This window comes from Armigeres subalbatus, chromosome 3, assembly GCF_024139115.2.
Source record: "Armigeres subalbatus isolate Guangzhou_Male chromosome 3, GZ_Asu_2, whole genome shotgun sequence".
Lineage (NCBI taxonomy): Eukaryota > Metazoa > Arthropoda > Insecta > Diptera > Culicidae > Armigeres > Armigeres subalbatus.
The window spans coordinates 429,828,261-429,848,099 of record NC_085141.1 but is presented as its reverse complement, the minus strand read 5'-3'; the positions used below and the strand labels follow the sequence as shown (position 1 = coordinate 429,848,099).

At 41.3% G+C, this 19,839-nt stretch overlaps 1 protein-coding gene across 3 annotated transcripts in view; it reads left to right on the top strand.

Annotated features, from left to right (window-relative positions):
- LOC134227543 (tudor domain-containing protein 7) overlaps positions 1–17,424 on the top strand; it is a 123,063-nt gene extending 105,639 nt beyond the window's left edge. For all 3 annotated transcript variants that reach the window (XM_062709110.1, XM_062709108.1, XM_062709109.1), the window contains 4 exons: positions 10,808–11,164; positions 15,593–16,152; positions 16,403–16,551; positions 16,614–17,424. In XM_062709110.1, the coding sequence (XP_062565094.1) occupies positions 10,808–11,164; positions 15,593–16,152; positions 16,403–16,551; positions 16,614–16,840 (1,293 nt within the window). In that variant the 3' untranslated portion in view covers positions 16,841–17,424. The remainder of the gene's footprint in view (positions 1–10,807; positions 11,165–15,592; positions 16,153–16,402; positions 16,552–16,613) is intronic.
- The last annotated feature ends 2,415 nt before the right edge of the window (positions 17,425–19,839 follow it).

Here is a 19,839-nt window from a genome sequence, read left to right as displayed (position 1 = left end):
AGGCCGAATGGCCATTAGGCCGAATTAACAAAAAGAAGCAAAAAGTGAAAAATGAGTTCTTTCTTCACCTTACCCATTTTTCTTTCTCCCTTCTTGCATCTCCCTTCTTCTATCTGTCCTTTTCCTTCTTCTTTCTTCCTCCTTCCTTCTTCCTTTTTCCTTCTTTCTTCTTTCCTCTTCCTTCTTCCTTCTTCTTTCTTCCTTCTTCCTTCATCCTTTTTCCTTTTTCCTTCTTTCTTCTTCATTCTTCCTTCTCCCTTCCTTCTTCGTCCTTCTTCTTTCTTCTTTCTTCTTTCTTTCTTCCCTCTTCCTTCTTTATCCCGTTTTCCTTCTTCTTCTTCATTCTTACTTCTTCCTTCCTCCTTCCTCCTTCCTCCTTCCTCCTTCTTCCTTCTTCCTTCTTCTTTCTTCTTTCTTCCTTCTTTCTTCTTCCCTCTTCCTTCTTTATCCCGTCTTCCTTCTTTATCCCGTCTTCCTTCTTTCACTTTCTTCTTTCATCCTTCTTTTTTTTTCCTTCTCTTCTCTTCCTCTGCCTTCTTCCTTCTTCTTGCTTCCTTCTTTGTTCTTCCTTCTTCTTTCTTCATTCTTTCTACTTCCTTCCTCTTTCTTCCTTCTTCTTTCTTCATTCTTTCTTCTTCCTTCCTCTTTCTTCCTTCTTCCTATTTCCTTCTTCCTTCTTCATTCCTCCTTCTTCCTTCTTCCTTCTTCCTTCTTCATTCTTCCTTTTTCCTTCTTCCTTCTTCTTTCTTCTTTTTTTCTTCTTCCCTCTTTCTTCTTTCTCTCGTCTTCTTCCTTCCTTCTTCCTTTTTCCTTTTCCCTCTTTCCTTTTTCCTTCTTCCTTCTTCTTCTTTCTTCTTTCTTTCTTTCTTCTTTCTTTCTTCTTTCTTTCTTCTTTCTTCCTTCTTCCTTCTTTCTTCTTCCTTCCTTCTTCTGTCTTCCTTTTTCCTTCTTCCTTTTCGCTTCTTCCTCTTCCTTCTTCCTTCTTTTTTCTTATTTCTTCCTTCTCCCTTATTCCTTCATCCTTCTTCCTTCTTAGCACTTCCTTCTCTCTTCTTCCTTTTTTTTTCTTCTTCCTTCTTATTTCTTCTATCTTCCTTCTTCTTTCTCTTTCTTCCGTTTTTCTCGCGTCTTGCTTCTTTCTTCCTTCTTCTTTATTCCTTCTCCCTTCTTCCGTCTTCATTCTTACTTCTTCCTCCTTTTTCCTTATTCTTCTTCCATTCTACTTCTTCCTCACTTCGCACTACTCACTTCTCACTCCCCAGTTCTCATTCGGCCTAATGGCCATTCGGCCTAATGACCGTTCGGCCTAATGACCATTCGGCCTAATGGCCTTCGGTCTAATGACCCAGCATCTTTAATGCCTAAGCCCGCTTTTAGACGGGATAATCTTGTTTTTTTTGTAACTTTTGTAATTTTCAATTTTACAGAAGGGGTAAAGAATTGTAAAATGAAATTAAAAGTAATCTACGTATTAAAAAAAATATTGGAAAATTGTTAATTTTTTGATACTTCGTGTTTTTATTTTACTTAAAGTAGTGAAATAATAAAATTTAGCATTTTTTAGAGACGAGCCATCCTAGGGCTGCTGGCACGTCTCTCTAATAAAGACAAGAAACCCAGATTATGATGGTGCCTTTCTCGACCTTCGTAAAATGTGTGCGCTCGAAAAAAAGATGAGCTACGTTGCGAGTAAATCGATTTGGCGCGTCGAACGCAACTTGTTGCGAGTAAATCGGTTATGGATAAGTGCATTAAAAGCGAGCTAGATTTTTTCATATACACCTGTGTTCAGAATAATAGCAGCGGAAGCCGTTTGTCATACAAAATGGTCAACTTTGACAAGTTGTTACTTTGTACCCCGATGACCGATTGAGCTGAAATTTTAGCAGTGAACTACAAATATGTTGAAATTTACATATACTTAGTAGCAATATTTTCGAATGACGCGTTCGAAAATTACGCACTAGGTCAAACTGTTCAAAAAAATAGCAGTTTTTATTTTTGACATATTGGCCAATTCAAATGTCAAATTCCACAATTTGTATTTTTTAAATTATAAACTTAGTGTCTCGCAGCACCTGAATTTAAATTTATAACATTCCAATCAATAGTTTTTCTGATATTACCAAAACAAAAACTGCTATTATTTTGAACAATTTGACCTAGTGTGTAATTTTTGAACGCGCCACTCGAAAAAAAAAGATACATACACACTTTAAAAAAATCGCCGAATTCGGTAAAATTTTACCGAAATCTCAACAGCAGAACTGTTCGGTAAATAATTTTACTGATTTTCGGTGATTTTGACAGTTGAACAATGGAAAAAATTACAAAAATCTGTAATCTACCGAATGCTGTGAAATGAGTTAAGTGTGTAGTATGTGTAAATTTCAACATATTTGTAGTTCACTGAAAAAAATTCAGCTCAATCGGTCATCGGTGTACAAAGTTACAGCTTGACAAAGTTGACCATTTTGTATGAAAAACGGCTTCCGCTGCTATTATTCTGAACACAGGTGTACGTATCAGGCCAAGGCTGGAGTGGCCTGTGCAATACACGTCGTCGAAAACCACGCAGTCTGCGGAGGGTCCGCAAATCGTCCTTCACCTGATCGATCTACCTTGCCCATTGTGCACCTCGCTTTCTCGATCTACCTTGCCCGCTGTGCACCTCGCCTTCTTGTTTCCTTCAGATTGTTGTCGAGAACCATTTTCATCGGATTACTGTCCGACATTCTGGTGCCCGGCCCACCTCAGTCTTCCGATTTGCGCGGTGTGAACAATTGAAGGTTCTCCCAATAGCTGATGCAACTCGTGGTTCATTCACCTCCTCCACGTACCGTCCGCCATCTGTACCCCACCATAGATGGTACGCAGCACTTTCCTTTCGAAAACTCCAAGTACGCGTCGGTCCTCCACGAGCATCGTGCAGGTCTCGTGTCCGTAGAGGACTACTAGTCTAATAAGGGTTTTGTAGATACTCAGTTTGGTACGACGGCGAACTCTATTCGATCGGAGCGCTTTGCGGAGTCCAAAGTACGTACGATTTCCTGCCATGATGCGTCTCCGAATTTCTCTGCTGGTATCATTTTCGGAGGTCACCAGTGAGCCCAAGTACACGAATTCTTCAACCACCTCGATTTCGTCACCATCAATACAAACTCGGGGTGAGTGGGTGGCTTACATTGAGCCTCTTCCTATCATGTACTTCATCTTCGACGTGTTGATGACTGGTCCAATCCGTTTAGCTTTGCTTTTTAGTCTGATGTAGGCTTCTTCCATCCTCTCAAAATTACGTCGGCGAACCAAATAACTGGAAAGACTTTGTGAAAATCGAACCACTCGTGTCGGAAGGAAATCGGCTTTCAAGAGAGAGTTTTTGCAAAAGCTGCTTGACATGAATTGCTCCAGACGAATTTAACATCTTTTTTTAACAAATGATACAAATTGTATTGGGACCCTCCTTAGCCGTGCGGTAAGACGCGCGGCTACAAAGCAAGACCATGCTGAGGGTGGCTGGGTTCGATTCCCGGTGCCGGTCTAGGAAATTTTCGGCTTGGAAATTGTCTCGACTTCCCTGGGCATAAAAGTATCATCGTGTTAGCCTCATGATATACGAATGCAAAAATGGTAACTTGGCTTAGAAACCTCGCAGTTAATAACTGTGGAAGTGCTTAATGAACACTAAGCTGCGAGGCGGCTCTGTCCCAGTGTGGGGATGTAATGCCAATAAGAAGAAGAAGAAGAAGAAATTGTATAATTTAGACGACAAATGTGGGATAAATTTATGGTAATAGTTGATCAACCCCAAGAAAGACTTGAGTTCTGTAACATTTCTGGGTACTTTAGCATTTTCGATAGTATTAATTTTATCTAAACACGGCATTAAGCCCTTTTCTCCAATAATGTGCCCCAAGAAAGTTAGCTCCGTAACAAAAAACTTACATTTTTCCAAGTTAACTTTGATATTTGCCTCTGACAATCTTTCAAGAACTAGGATAAGTTTGTTAAGAAAATTATTTTGAGCTTTTTAGTGGAATGTCTTCACTTGTCATAAGACTTGTCGAGTCGAGTACGAGACACTGAAGACGGCCTTACTGTTGAGGTCGAAATACGTATCTGTCAAGATACAATTAAGTGGTGGAATTCAATGGGATTGTACAAACTCGTCTTATGACAAGAAGGATAAGTTTGTTATAACATTCCTCAAGGTCTTTACCTGCGATCAACACATCATCTAAGTAAACAAAAACATACTCAATCCCACTTAATACCTAATCTATTACCTGCTGGATTATTGACGCACTGGACGAGGCACCCTGAGGGAGCCTATGATACGCATACAGACCTTTCAGTGTGTTTATCACCATGAATTTTGTTGATCTCTTAGATAAGGCTAATTGCGTATAGGCCCCCTCTAAGTCCAGTACGCAGAAATATTTGTATCCGGCCAATCCAGCAAAAAACATCTTGGGCTGTAGGGTCGGTATTATTTTTTATTGATTGAAACTTTACAATCAATTACAAGCCTAATCTCGTTATTTTTCTTAATCACTACCACCACTGGTGAAGCCCATTCGCTTATTTTTACTGGAGTTATCACATTTTCCTTTTCTAGTTTGTCCAAATAACTAGCAACTCTACCCCTTAGCCGATAGGGGACGTCGTAGGCCTTTTTAAAAATTGGCGTGTCGTCTTTCAAAACTAATTCAGCCTTGTGACCTTTGATAGGACAAGAAAAATCTTTTCTAAAAACTACACTAAACTTTTGCTTAATTTCCTCTACAATTTTGGCATTTTTCTGCTCCGTCATGCAATTTATCACAGATATATAAGCAAAATATTGTCTCCAATCAGAGAAAAAATTGTCTAACCAAGTCCAGCCGAATAATGGAATGAAATTGTTAGAACAATCCAAAACCAAAAACTTCAAGTTCACCTCAACTCCTTTGTATCTTACTAAAACTGTAGCTTCCCCCTCGATCTTTAATTTGGATCCATTTACTACGACCAACTGTTTAGTGCATTTTTGTAAGGGTTTCGCAAAAGTAGCTAAGTATTGACCTTTACTCATAACCGAAACAGCCGAACCACAATCCACTTCCATAGTAACTAATTTACCATCAACAATTAAGTCTATTAGGCATGGTTCGTTTATTTTGTTTATGGACGACAGCAACATACAAGATAATTCACCTGTGTCATTATTGTCGTCATCATCATCAGTATCGGAGTCCTTGGTTGTCATTCTGCTCAGAAGCTCATTTAGATGCCTATCTGCACTAAGTCCAGGTTTGTGAGACTCCACCAGGTTAACAGCATCACGTCGTAGATTTTTTAGCCTAAAGCACTTTTGTTTAATATGCCTTTAATGCCTTTCATTCATTTATTTAGTTAACATCTAAACAGATAACACTGAATCAACAATTTGACGCCACAATGCACGGTTCGAGGCCGCATCTCTCCATCCTCGGATACGCCCCACGCTCGCCAAGTCGTTCTGCACCTGGTCTGCCCATCTCGCTCGCTGCGCTCCACGCCGTCTCGTACCTGCCGGATCGGAAGCGAACACCATCTTTGCAGGGTTGCTGTCCGGCATTCTTGCAACATGTCCTGCCCATCGTACCCTTCCGGCTTTAGCTACCTTCTGGATACTGGGTTCGCCGTAGAGTTGGGCGAGCTCATGGTTCATTCTTCGCCACCACACACCGTCTTCTTGCACACCGCCAAAGATGGTCCTAAGCACCCGTCTCTCGAATACTCCGAGTGCTTGCAAGTCCTCCTCGAGCATTGTCCATGTTTCATGTCCGTAGAGGACAACCGGTTTTATTAACGTCTTGTACATGACACATTTGGTGCGGTGGCGAATCTTTTTCGACCGCAGTTTCTTCTGGAGCCCGTAGTAGGCCCGACTTCCACAGATGATGCGCCTTCGTATTTCACGACTAACGTTGTTGTCAGCATTTTTGAAGGATTTGCCGTACAGTAAAGATCTGGTCCGTTGTCGAGCGGCCGTCAACGAAGCCGGCTTGATAACTTCCCACAAACTCGTTCACTAATGGTGACAGACGACGGAAGATGATCTGGGATATCACTTTGTAGGCGGCATTAAGGATGGTGATCGCTCGAAAATTCTCACACTCCAGTTTGTCGCCTTTCTTGTAGATGGGGCATATAACCCCTTCCTTCCACTCCTCCGGTAGCTGTTCGGTTTCCCAGATTCTGACTATCAGTTTGTGCAGGCAAGTGGCCAGCTTTTCCGGGCCCATCTTGATGAACTCAGCTCCGATACCATCCTTACCAGCGGCTTCGTTGGTCTTTAGCTGTTGAATGGCATCCTTAACTTCCCTCAAGGTGGGGGCTGGTTGGCTTCCATCGTCCGCTGAACTGACGTAGTCATCTCATCCGCTGCCTTGACTTTCACTGCCTGTACTCTCAGCCCCATTCAGATGTTCCTCGTAGTGCTGCTTCCACCTTTCGATCACCACACGTTCGTCCGTCAAGATGCTCCCATCCTTATCCCGGCACATTTCGGCTCGCGGCACGAAGCCTTTGCGGGATGCGTTGAGCTTCTGGTAGAACTTGCGTGTTTCTTGAGAACGGCACAGCTGTTCCATCTCCTCGCACTCCGCTTCTTCCAGGCGGCGTTTCTTCTCCTGAAAAAGGCGGGTCTGCTGTCTCCGCTTCCGTCTATAACGTTCCACGTTCTGCCGGGTACCTTGCTGCAGCGCGACCGCCCGCGCTGCGTCCTTCTCTTCCAGAATCTGTCTGCACTCTTCGTCGAACCAATCGTTCCGTCGACTTCGACCCATATACCCGACGTTGTTCTCCGCTGCGTCGTTAATGGCTGCTTTGACTGTACTCCAGCAGTCCTCAAGAGGGGCCCCATCGAGCTCACCCTCTTCCGGCAACGCTGCCTCGCTGCGCGTATGCAGTGGCGACATCAGGTTGCTTCAGTCGCTCTAGGTCGTACCGCGGCGGTCGTCGGTACCGAACATTGTTGATGACGGATAGTTTTGGGCGCAGTTTAACCATCACCAGATAGTGGTCAGAGTCGATGTTAGCGCCACGATATGTCCTGACGTCGATAATGTCGGAGAAGTGCCGTCCATCAATCAGAACGTGGTCGATTTGTGATTCTGTCTGCAGTGGTGATCTCCAGGTGTACCGATACGGGAGGCTGTGTTGGAAGTAGGTGCTGCGAATGGCCATATTCTTGGAGGCGGCGAAATCAATTAGTCGTAGGCCGTTTTCGTTCGTCAGCCGGTGAGCGCTGAACTTTCCAATAGTCGGTCTAAACTCCTCCTCTTGGCCAACCTGAGCGTTCAAATCTCCTATGATGATTTTGACGTCGTGGCTTGGGCAGCTGTCGTACTCACGTTCCAGCTGCGCGTAGAATGCGTCCTTATCATCATCAGTGCTTCCGGAGTGTGGGCTATGGACGTTGATTATGCTGAAGTTGAAGAACCGGCCTTTGATCCTCAACCTGCACATTCTTTCATTGATCGGCCACCACCCGATCACGCGCCTTTGCATATCGCCCATCACTATGAAAGCTGTTCCCAGCTCGTGTGTGTTGCCGCAGCTCTGGTAGATGGTATGATTGCCTCTAAACGTTCGCACCATTGATCCCTTCCAACAAACCTCCTGCAGCACTACGATGCCGAATCCACGGTCCTTGAGCACATCGGCTAGTATGCGTGTGCTCCCGATGAAGGTGAGAGATTTGCAGTTCCAAAAGTTGAGTTTCCAATCGCTAGTCCCGTTTCGTCGCTGTGGTCTTCGCCGATGGTTTCGGTCCGTACTCTCTTGTTGATTGTTCGTTGCTTATGTTTTTTAAACGCTGGTTTGCAGGGCCTGACACTAAACCACCTAAATTTCCGGAGGACCATTCCTCCTTATTTCCGGTGGACCATGGTGCACAGTTTCACTATGAGTCCCTCGCTGGTACTCGGACGATGATCAGCTGCCCCTAACATGGAGACCAGACGCTGTTGTGAGCTGATCCTGACATGGAGAGCAGGCGCTCAGTAAGATTTGCAACTCCGGAAAGAAGCAAACCCCCCTCTTCCCTGTCAGCAAACGACCATAGTTCCCACCGGGGTTGGTTACCCGATCTTCCCTAAGGTTGCTCGTATCCCGGCCAGCACCGCGGGGAGGTAGGGATAGGAGTTGCTGGGTGAGAGGCTAAGGACCGCGCGATGGGGTCTATTTAGTACCAATGGTACGCTTTACCCAGCATTTGCCGTGCCATTAATGCCTTTAATATGTTTAATATGTTTAATAATATTTATAATATATAATAATATGTTTATTTTGTTTATGGACGACAACAACATACAAGATAATTCACCTGTGTCATTATTGTCGTCATCATCATCAGTATCGGAGTCCTTGGTTGTCATTCTGCTCAGAAGCTCATTTAGATGCCTATCTGCACTAAGTCCAGGTTTGTGAGACTCCACCAGCTTAACAGCATCACGTCGTAGATTTTTTAGCCTAAAGCACTTTTGTTTGATATGCCCTTTGACACCGCAAAAATCACATGTATAACCCGAATAGTCGGGACGCCTTTTATCTTGTCCTTTCCTCCAATTTCCTGGGCAAGAATTTTCTCCTATTCTTCTGTCGTTTTCGACAAAATTGTTGAACGTGTGATTCCTGTCATATGGTTTTGTACCTAGTCTACTTTTAACGGGACCCCTCATTGAGGCCACTTGTTCAACTTCACGGTTTGCAATCGCATAAGTGGTTAAAAATTTGTTCATTTGCTTGCCTACTGTAGGCACTCCCAATGATCTGGCATTTGCCCCAGCCATCTCCCAAGTTGTAATTATTTTTTCTGCTACCTTCAATGTTAATTTTCCCTCATTTAGCAACCTTTGTTGCAATGAAACTTCTTTGACCCCGGCTACAATACAATCTCTAATTGCCATCTCCTTAAAGTCGCCAAATGAGCAAAATTCAGCCTGTAGTTTAACCGATAATACAAAGTCTTCCAAGGACTCATCCGGTAGCTGTACTCGATTATTAAATTTAGAAAGCTGAATTAAATCTGATTCAGTTTTGTCCAGTCTAGTCTTGAGTCGGGCAACCATGTCGCTATAATCAACTTCAGTTATCTTCGTATTTGGGTACAGGAGTTTCAACTCTTTATAAACCTCTGCCCCACCAAGAGTAATAAAATGTGGCTTACGCATATTTTCTTGAATATTGTTAGCTTCAAATAAAAATTCAAGTCTTTCGATCCACTCTGCAAAGGAAATGCCTCTACGGTAGGGTTCAATAGACTACAGTGACTATAATAACAGTGTCGTCAAGTGTCAGAATTGGAACAGAATCGTCTGTCAGTTCCATACAAATGCGCGTTCCAAACGAGCAGGAGACCTGTCAAACGTGGCACATGACGTTACTCTTCTTATAGGACTCTATACAATAGACGTAGCCATGCCTATACTGTAGCCATTGTAAAACGGTATGAAAAGAAGAAATTCTAAAACGTTCCTTCTTGTTTTTTTTTTAAATTAGGCAAAAAATATTGACTCACCCTAACCTTCCAATGATGGCGTCTGACCTTCGCCGTCGTTCTGATAGTGTCTGACCTTCGCCGGCCGGTTACCTCGTTATTTTCGTACAAATAGTTAATCGTCCTTTCTCTTTGATTGATTTCTCCTCAACGTGTACAAAAACCATGTAAACCACTAGAAATCCGCCCTAACCTTCCAATGATGGCGTCTGACCTTCGCCGACGTTCCGATAGTGTCTGAACTTCGCCGACCGGTTACCTCGTTATTTTCGTCCAAATAGGTAGTCGTCCTCCTCAACGTGTACAAAAACGATGTGAACCACTAGAAATCCGCCCGGTAGATCTTAAGTTGAAATAAGCTGAACCACCAGCTGGTTTTTGTGGATGAATAGTTGATTTAGGGGCCCTCCTTAGCCATGCCGTAAGACGCGCGGCTACAAAGCAAGACCATGCTGAGGGTGGCTGGGTTCGATTCCCGGTACCGGTCTAGACAATTTTCGGATTGGAAATTGTCTCGATTTCCCTAGGCATAAAAGTATCATCGTGTTAGCCTCACGATATACGAATGCAAAAATGGTAACTTGGCTTAGAAACCTCGCAGTTAATAATTGTGGAAGTGCTTAATTGAACACTAAGCTGCGAGGCGGCTCTGTCCCAGTGTGGGGATGTAATGCCAATAAGAAGAAGAAGAAGAATTGACTCGTGAGACTTTTCCGCAATGGAGTTAGTTGGAAGGATATTAAATTTTAAGCCTGCTGTCTTTTTCCTCGTCGCCACTTTTCAGTCTTCCTATACTTACAGTCGCTCAATTCTCTAATAGTCGTATCTAAGGGTTTTCTAGTTTCGGTTGGATTAACTGCACAGAAACGATCTTGATTTGTTCAGGATTAGAACCAAAGTGATTCGACCTCGATTTATTCGTTATAATCAGAACAAACTACTATATACATTTTCTTACTGCTCGACACCACAGTATACCTTGCTCGTACAGTGCATTCATCTTAAATAAAATTGAATTCAACGTTTCAAAATTACTCTGTGGTGAAGTTTTGAACGCAATCTCATGTTTTGTCCGGAATTTGTATGAGGGCCCGCCACTGTGCGACGTTCTGATACCTGATACCTGATAAAATCTGCCCCCCTAAAGTGCTATTTCGATCTCTCTTATGTGTTTTTTTTCACTTTTTTTTAATGCGCGAGAAAGGCACCAGCAACGCTAGGTGGATTGATCTGGGTTTTTATTCTTGAAATGAGATATTAATATTATTTCCTTTTTTTCAGAAATTGATCAACAATTTGATCAAATCAGATGTGCTTGAAACTAAACATCGAGGTCTTTTCCAAACCAAATCATCAGAACAGCAGTTGTATTTAGTGCAAGACGAAAAAGACAATAAATGGTACAGAGCGTCGTTGAAAGCGGAAGAATCCGGATCACATTGCCGCATGCTGTACGTGGATATAGGATTTGAAACATCCGTGAATGTTTCTAACGTTTATCGATTGGAAATGTTGAGTGTTGCTTTGAGTCGCTATCCAGCACAAGCCATCAGGATGCGGATGTTTGACATTCCTTCTGTTACGGATTATTTATTATCTCGGATGCGAGTTCTTCTGAAAACAGGTCTCACAGCAATGGTAAATATATTCAAACGTTTTTACTGCCGGTAGTTTCATATCGATTCCATATTGGGTTTTCGCATACTGAGATAATATAAGATAAAGTTTCAAATCGCATTTTCCATACAAAGCTTTTAAAAAATCATTCATCAATTTTGTTGAAATTTTGCGAAGTTGTTTCTCATTCAATGAATTCTCGCTTAACTTTTGAAAAGGACCTAAGTAACATTTTTTCATGAATTAATTTGAATAGGTCCTTTTGAAAAGTTAAGCGAGAATTAATGTGAAACAATTTAGATCAATGTAAAAATAATGAAATTTTAAGCCATCAGCTTAGGTGAATTCTTAATGAGACTGATATGCGGGTACATTCAATATGGGACAAGGCTGGTTTCGTTTTTTTATATTGCTCCAGAACAAAGTCTCATTTTTATCATGTTAAGTGACTAGACTGTGGTAAAAGGGACTAGATCGGCTTTAAAATTGAGTAAAGTCTTAGGTATGAAAGGTGTTGAACTTTATGTAAAGATTAAAAAATACCATGCTAAAATTAAAAAAAAAATATATCATGAAATGTAACCCAAGTGCAGTAAAATAAGCTCATATTTCTGCTTAAATTGATGGTTAAAAGTAATGTAAATGGCCAAATCAATGCAATTTCGGAAGACCATGAAAGTTAGTTTCAGCCTATTTTATGACCTGTTTAATATTCAATATTCAAAACGACAATTTTGAGAGTAACATCATTTGTGTACCATCATTTCATCGATTTCAAGGCGGCATACGACAGTATAGATCGCGTAGAGCTATGGAAAATTATGGACGAGAACAGCTTCCCTGGGAAGCTTACCAGACTGATCAAAGCAACGGTGGATGGTGTGCAAAACTGTGTGAAGATTTCGGGCGAACACTCCAGTTCGTTTGAATCGCGCCGGGGACTAAGACAAGGTGATGGACTTTCGTGCCTGTTGTTCAACATTGCGCTAGAAGGTGTCATGCGGAGAGTCGGGTGTAACAGTCGGGGTACAATTTTCAACAGATCCAGTCAATTTATTTGTTTCGCGGATGACATGGACATTGTCAGCCGAACATTTGCAGGGGTGGCAGAGCTGTACACCCGCCTGAAACGTGAAACAACAAAAGTTGGACTGGTGGTGAATGCGTCAAAGACAAAGTACATGCTTGTGGGCGGAACCGAGCGTAACAGGGCCCGTCTGGGAAGCAGTGTTACGATAGACGGGGATACCTTTGAGGTGGTCGAGGAAATCGTCTACCTCGGATCCTTACTAACGGTTGATAACAATGTTAGTCGTGAAATACGAAGGCGCATCATCTGTGGAAGTCGGGCCTACTACGAGCTCCAGAAGAAACTGCGGTCCAAAAAAGATTCGCCACCGCACCAAATGTGTCATATACAAGGCGCTAATAAGACCGGTTGTCCTCTACGGACATGAAACATGGACAATGCTCGAGGAGGACTTGCAAGCACTCGGGAGTATTCGAGAGACGGGTGCTTAGGACCATATTTGGCGGTGTGCAAGAAGACGGTGTGTGGCGGCGAAGAATGGACCACGAGCTCACCCAACTCTACGGCAAACCCAGTATCCAGAAGGTAGGTAAAGCCAGAAGGGTACGATGGGCAGGACATGTTGCAAGAATGCCGGACAGCAACCCTGCAAAGATGGTGTTCGCTTCCGATCCGGCAGGTACGAGATGGCGTGGAGCGCAGTGAGCGAGATGGGCAGACCAGGTGCAAAACGACTTGGCGAGCGTGGGGCGTATTCGAGGATGGAGAGATGCGGCCTCGAACCGTGTATTGTGGCGCCAAATTGTTGGTTCAGTGTTATCTGTTTAGATGCAGACTAAATTAATTAATGAAATCCCGGGTAAATAACATAAAATAGCATTCCAACAACAAGTTTTGTTATAATAGTAAAATGTGTTATTTATATGTTATTGTAAAAAATAGCAGAACAACAAATGAATAACACATTTTGTAATCATAGCAAAGTTTGTGATTCATTTATCATTTGCATTTTCAACATATCAATAATAACTGATTTTGATATTTTCTTTTATTCAAATATTTTGCTATTGCTTGTCATAAGACGAGTTTGTACATTGGGATTGTACAAAAGATATTTTAGTTACTAGATAAAGATTGTCGCTGTCGTCGCTGTCCGGAACATCTTTTGCTGGCGAGGATAGGGGAGCTAAATGTCAAAGAAGAATCCATACGATTTGACAGGTATGTACCACACATGTTTCGGACAGCAGAACAAAGGCAACCGAAGCGACAATCTTTATCTAGTAACTACAATATCTTTTGATTGTACAAACTCGTCTTATGACAAGTGAAGACATTCCATTAAAAAGCTCAAAATAATTTTCTTAACATTTTGCTATTGGTTTGTTATAATAATAGCAAAATGAGTTTGCTAGAGCAATGTCTGTTATTATTTTTGGTATTTTAGCAACTATATCAAACAAACTAATATCAGATTTTGCTATTAAGTTATTCATATATTAATAGTAAAATTTGATATTATTTTGCTGTTTTCTTGTACCCGGGAACGCACAACTGTCATTTTTATAATTTTACGCATGCTGCGACGCAGCAAAGCTGAAATTATAAAAATGACAGTTGTGCGTTGCTTCCGTATCGAATGGTGTGCCATTGAAAACGCGAGTACTTTTAAATTTGGATTTTGTGATGAGTGTCCTTAAAGGGTTAAAAGAGAGTTCATGGATGTTCCTTCTCATAATATATGTTGCATAGAAACACTTTTCACTGAAAACATATTTTTGGCCATCGATGGAAGATGGTGGACGATACGTGGAGGAGGCGAATGAACCACAAGTTGCATGGGATGCTAGGAGAACCATTCATCGTTCAAACCGCGAAAATTGGACGACTGCGGTGGGCCGGGCACGTAGCCAGAATGTTGAACAGTAACCCGGTGAAAATGGTTCTCGAAAACGATCCGACGGGCACAAGAAGGCAAGGTGCAAGTTTGAAGCTGATTTCGTTGGAAGTATGGTTTTTTGTGGAAATTTTTGAAATTTAACGATACGAAACGGAATCAGAAAATCAGATTTTGCCATACTCAAATTCCGCGGAATTTCGTTTCGAATGCCCTAAAACGATTTTTTTTCGAAATACCGCATATGCTTAAACTGACAATCTACAAAACGCTCATAAGACCGGTAGGCCTCTACGGATTCGAGACCTGGACGATGCTCGTGGAGGACCAACGCGCACTTGGAGTTTTCGAAAGTAAAGGGGGGGGGGGTACAAGATGGCGGTTTGTACGTGGAGGAGGCGAATGAACCACGAGTTGTATGAGTTGCTAGGAGAACCATCCATCGTTCACACCGCGAAAATTGGACGACTGCGGTGGGCCGGGCACGTAGCCAAATGTCGGATAGTAACCCGGTGAAAATAGCTCTCGACAACGATCCGACGGGCGCAAGAAGGCGAGGTGCGCAGCGGACAAGGTGGATCGATCAGGTGGAAAATGACTTGCGGACCCTCCATAGACTGCGTGGTTGGTGACGTGTAGCCATGGACCGAGCCGAATGGAGAAGACTCTTATATACCGCACAGGCCACTTCGGCCTTAGTCTGAATAAATACTAAAATAATTAGTAAGACGCTCCGAGCGAATAGAGTTTGCCGCCGTACCAGACTGACAACTACAAAACGCTCATTAGACCGGTAGTTCTATACGGACCAGTACTGAGATTTTCATTTTCATTGAGAGGGATCACGCAATATTTACATTTTATTCTCTCTCGTTTTCATAGAAAACATAAACAATGAAAGGAATTCTGCCATGATGGCGTATGAACCACGAGTTGCATTAGCTGTTGGAAGAATCGTAGTAGCCAGATTGTCGAACAGTAATCTGGAGAAATTGATTCTCGACAACGATCTGACGGGAACAAGAAGACGAGGTGCACAGCGAACAAGGTGGATAGATCAAGTGGAAGACAATTTGCGGACCCTCCGCTCCGCAGATTGCGTGGTTGGCGACGTGCAGCCATTGAACGAGCTGAATGGAGAAGACTTTTATGCACACAGGCCCCTCCGGTCTTAGTCTGAAAATAAATAAATAAATAAAATTAGTGTTCCACAAGAGTTTAGCCACTACTTAGGGTGATGATCTTGCCCCATTTTCACCTAAATATGGAGCTGCATTGTGTTCGCCGATTCATGGGAGAACTGTCAAAACGCACGCAAACGTATCCATTGTGTTTGGCCCATCACTACTGACCGTTTCATGACTGATATGTTTTATAATATGTAATAACAATTACACTTCTAGCCTATTCAGATTACGAGATTTATCGTATGAATATTTTGAAGTCAAAATATTCTCATTTTATTTTTTATTTAATATGATATCACTTAAGAACTCTAAAGCAGCGAATTTTTATTTTACAGGTGAAGGTTGCTGCTCTATCAGTTATTCCCTTGGTGAAAATTTACATGCATCTGAAGCAGAATAATATTTTGGTTTGTGTCAACGATAGTATTCGATCCGAAATGGAACTTGATCTAAGCTCAGAAGTTATTAGCAACCCAAGGATAACATCTAACGAGTTAAGTAGCAACTCATCGATTGCTAGTTCAACTAAGTTGAATGTAAGCATCGCATCCGATTATTCGATCGGAAGTCATGAAGCTGCTGAACTATCCAAAAGTTTTAGCAGACTGAATATCGAACAGCGGAAGCTTATTAGTCCCGTACCATCACAAGTAACGCCCAGGCTAGCTAAATTCACGCTGCCTGGAATCGGTGAGTTGTTCGATGTCGTGGTGACAATTGCATCGAGTCCAAACTATTTCATTGTGCAGCCATACTTGCAAGCGGTACAATTAAATAGGATGATGCGAGAAATCCAAGAATTTTGCACGACCAAAGCAGAACGAGTTTCAGAGGATAGCGTTGAACAGGGAGAAGTATATGCAGGCTTCAACAGCGACGACGGACACTGGTATAGGTACGTGGTTTACTCAGATACTTTTTACCGTATCGGCAAACTCGCCACTATCGTTTTCGAAGGCACTACATTTAGTTAATCTTCAAAAATGCTCATATATTTAATTCACGCTTTCGGCAACGGGGTTAACTTGACATGTTGATTCTTTGTTAAGGTCGGTGCTTCTGGGAATGCGAAGTGCGTTGAGATTGTTAGTTTATATTCTATAGGAAATCTCTAGCTAAATAAAACTATGTTTTACTATTTTCAGGGTAGTGGCTGTTAACATTATATGCGGATCTATTCATGTCTACTGCTGTGACTTTGGCCAAATTCGGGTTATAGATAGTAGCTCGCTTCGTGTTCTACCGGCTCATCTACGATTGCTCCCTCAGCAAGCAGTTAAAGCAAAATTACATGGTAGAACATAATTTATATAACTGCATTGATCAATTTAATTTAACACATTTTTTTATTCAAAGGAGTACAACCAGCGCATGGCGACTGGAGCACTGAGGATGCTGTGAGATTCCAGGAATTAACCGTTGGCAAAAAATTTGCCAGTTATATCTATAACATACAAACAGACGAGTTTAATCCGAATGAAAACATTGTGGATTTGATGCTGATTGACGTTTCGACTGAGGATGATATTTTGATACACAAGATTTTGGTAGATGAAAAACGTGCTGTTTTAATAAGCAAGTAGCAAACTGTATATAAAATAAAAAGGGATCAAATTATATTCCATAGCGAATCATGATGTCAGCATATTGTCCTAATGTATAGCTTTAGCAAGCTTGAAAAGCTTTGCAAAATAAGCGTTCTGAAGAAAAACCAAGTATCAGTGAAGGGCACAAAGAGGCAGCTGCTTCCGGGCGGTGGCGATTAAGGGTTTGATTAACGACGATGCCTATACACATCAGATAGTTCAATCTATTGTGACCAGTGAAACATAACTGTGCCTTAAATATTTCTGGCGGCTCGGATAAACCAACCGCATGAAAAGGCTTGTGCTGTTTTCAGTATCGAACTTACCTTAATAATCAATATGTTTAGAATGCTCACCTGATCCAACAAAATAATCATTCCATTAGGTAATTGTTATAAAAAGAAACGAATCCTTGCAACCCATAAGCAATATATTACAATAGACTGTTCTAAAAAAGTGACTAATCCCTGAATTGCCAAGTTATTTTAAAACTATATTGACAATATTTATATGTGCCTCATTAGAGCAGAAGCTAAATTCGAAACATGATGTGATTAAATAAATATAAATTGCTTTCGTTATTATTCGTGTTGTTAATTTGTACGATTATATATTCAAATATAATACTTTAGGCATTGAACAACAGTGTATTCAATCATGAGCTAAGGATCTGTCTCATTTGAAGAATTAAACTAATATTAAACTTAAAACTGACAATAATTATTGAATGGGTAGCACCAGCCATTCTTATGGTCGGGTGATTTTTCATGTAAAATGAATTTCAGAACATAACTACAGTCGACTCTACATCTTGATGTTCTATATCTCGATATCGCCCCTTATGTCGATGGTATACTCAGTCCCTTCAATCTACATACATTTTGGTTTTCTACATCTCGATAACCTCCATATCTCGATGTCTCTCTTTCTCGATGTGTTCTGATCATATTTTGTTCAGGATTCACTATAAGCACTAACCTAGTTACAGACCCCGAACTTCGAAGAATTTTATCACTTTTTAGTGACTTGGTCACTATTTTGAGTTTATGATGATGATGATGGTCCCGCCACATACCCCTACAAGGGTTTGAGCTAGACGAATTTGTTGAAGTTTCCCTTCGTTGTGATTTAAACACACGGAATAGGTTTTGAGAACTGATAACTATATTGAATTTCATCGTCCGTACTGACTAATATCTTACATGTTATGGTACTCATGGTATCAACCCCGTACTGCTTTCCGTTTTTAATTCTAGAATTTTTGAGAAGAGTTTTAAAAAAAATTCCGTGTGCTTCCCCGTGCAATATTTTTCTAATATCATCCTTCGACTTCTTCTTCTTCATGCAACCTTTAATCGCCAATAACCAGAGCGCAAATTGAGAGGTAAATTGTTCGGATAGGGCACCAAAGGGGCTTCTCAATGAGGTGGCTATGTGTTACTAGGTGTTACTCATAATTTATGAGCAAAAATAATGTTGACATATATTTTGATGTCTTTTTAAAATTATTATTTTCTTTAGATAACAATATGATTTCTTTGTATATCATTTGACAAAACCATGAACAGCCACTCCAAACGGAAAACATATCATATTTTACATTATTATAACTAAAGTTACAGATGGGACTGTTATGCTGCAATTTCGTGGGCTTCGTGGCCGTGCGGTTAACGACGTCAATCGTCTAAACGCATGTGCTATGGAGTGTGGGTTCGATTCCCGTTCCGATAGAGAGAAAACTTTTCGTAAAGCGAAAACTTCTCCACTGGTCCACTGAGTGTTGTGTATTAATGTCCTTGTCCGTTGTCTCATGCTAGATGTTAAGTGTTCAGTCTGTGCGACCTCTGGTCGAAGACGGTGATTCTGTCTTTTTTTTCTTTTTAAATTTATAAGATGGGACAAAACGACTTGATATTTTTCTGAAGTTTTGTAGAACAAACATCTCTTTTTTATTATTTGTTATAAAGTTTAGCATAAGTTATGACAATCCCAACCAATAACTCAAAATTGGTTAAAATTCAAATGGGACAATTATGCCGCACACGGCAGTTCAGAGCTATTGAATGATTTGTATTTCACAAGAAGTGTAGTTCCGTGTCCGTGTCCTTGCTCCTTTAATAATTTCAAAACTTTGGGAGTCCTCTTGCTCCTTTACTAGTTTCAAGTCTTCGAACTAGTCTTCGAAGCCTTCGCTTTATCCGGCATCAATTTATATTTCTTGGAGTCCACATTCTCCTTCAATAATTTCTTCTTGCTCCCCCATAAATTCCAATTCTTGGAGTTCTCTTGCTCCTTCAATAGTCTTAAATCTTCTATCTCTTGGAGTCCTCTTGCTCCTTTAATAATTTCCAAACTTTGGAGTCCTTTTGCTCTTTCATAAATTCCAATTCTTCTGAGCCCTTTCGCTCCGGTATCAATTTCTATTTCTTGGAGTCCTCTTGCTCCTTCAACAATATCCAAACTTTGGAGTCCTCTTGCTCCTTCATAAATTCCAATTCTTCGGAGCCCTTTCGCTCCGGCATCAATTTATGTTTCTTGGAGTCCTCTTGCTCCTTCTACAATTTGAATCTTTGGAGTTCTCCTGCTCCTTCATTAGTGTAAAGTTTTCGGAATCCTCTCTCCGAGAAAAAACACAAGGCACATTTATGGATGTGACAAGCACCCAATAGAATATGTAAATAAACTTACCATTATCATCTACGTCATGACATTGACGCTTACTGCGTGTCTGCATCGAGAGTAACTGCTGGATGTTGTTGTCGATCTAAAGGTAAAAAATATGCAGACGAATTATACTTTTTGGACCCACTGTAGCCAAAAAAAAAATGGATCAGCAAAAATCTATGGAAAAGGATAATAGAGGTTACGGTGTTTTTGCCTCGATCTTGTTGCTGACAAGTTTCCTGTTATTGGGGTCTGATTCTATTTTTTTGTAATGCTTATTTCGTGAAATGCGGAACATTTCGTAGGAGACTTTTCAACGCGGTTCAGAATAG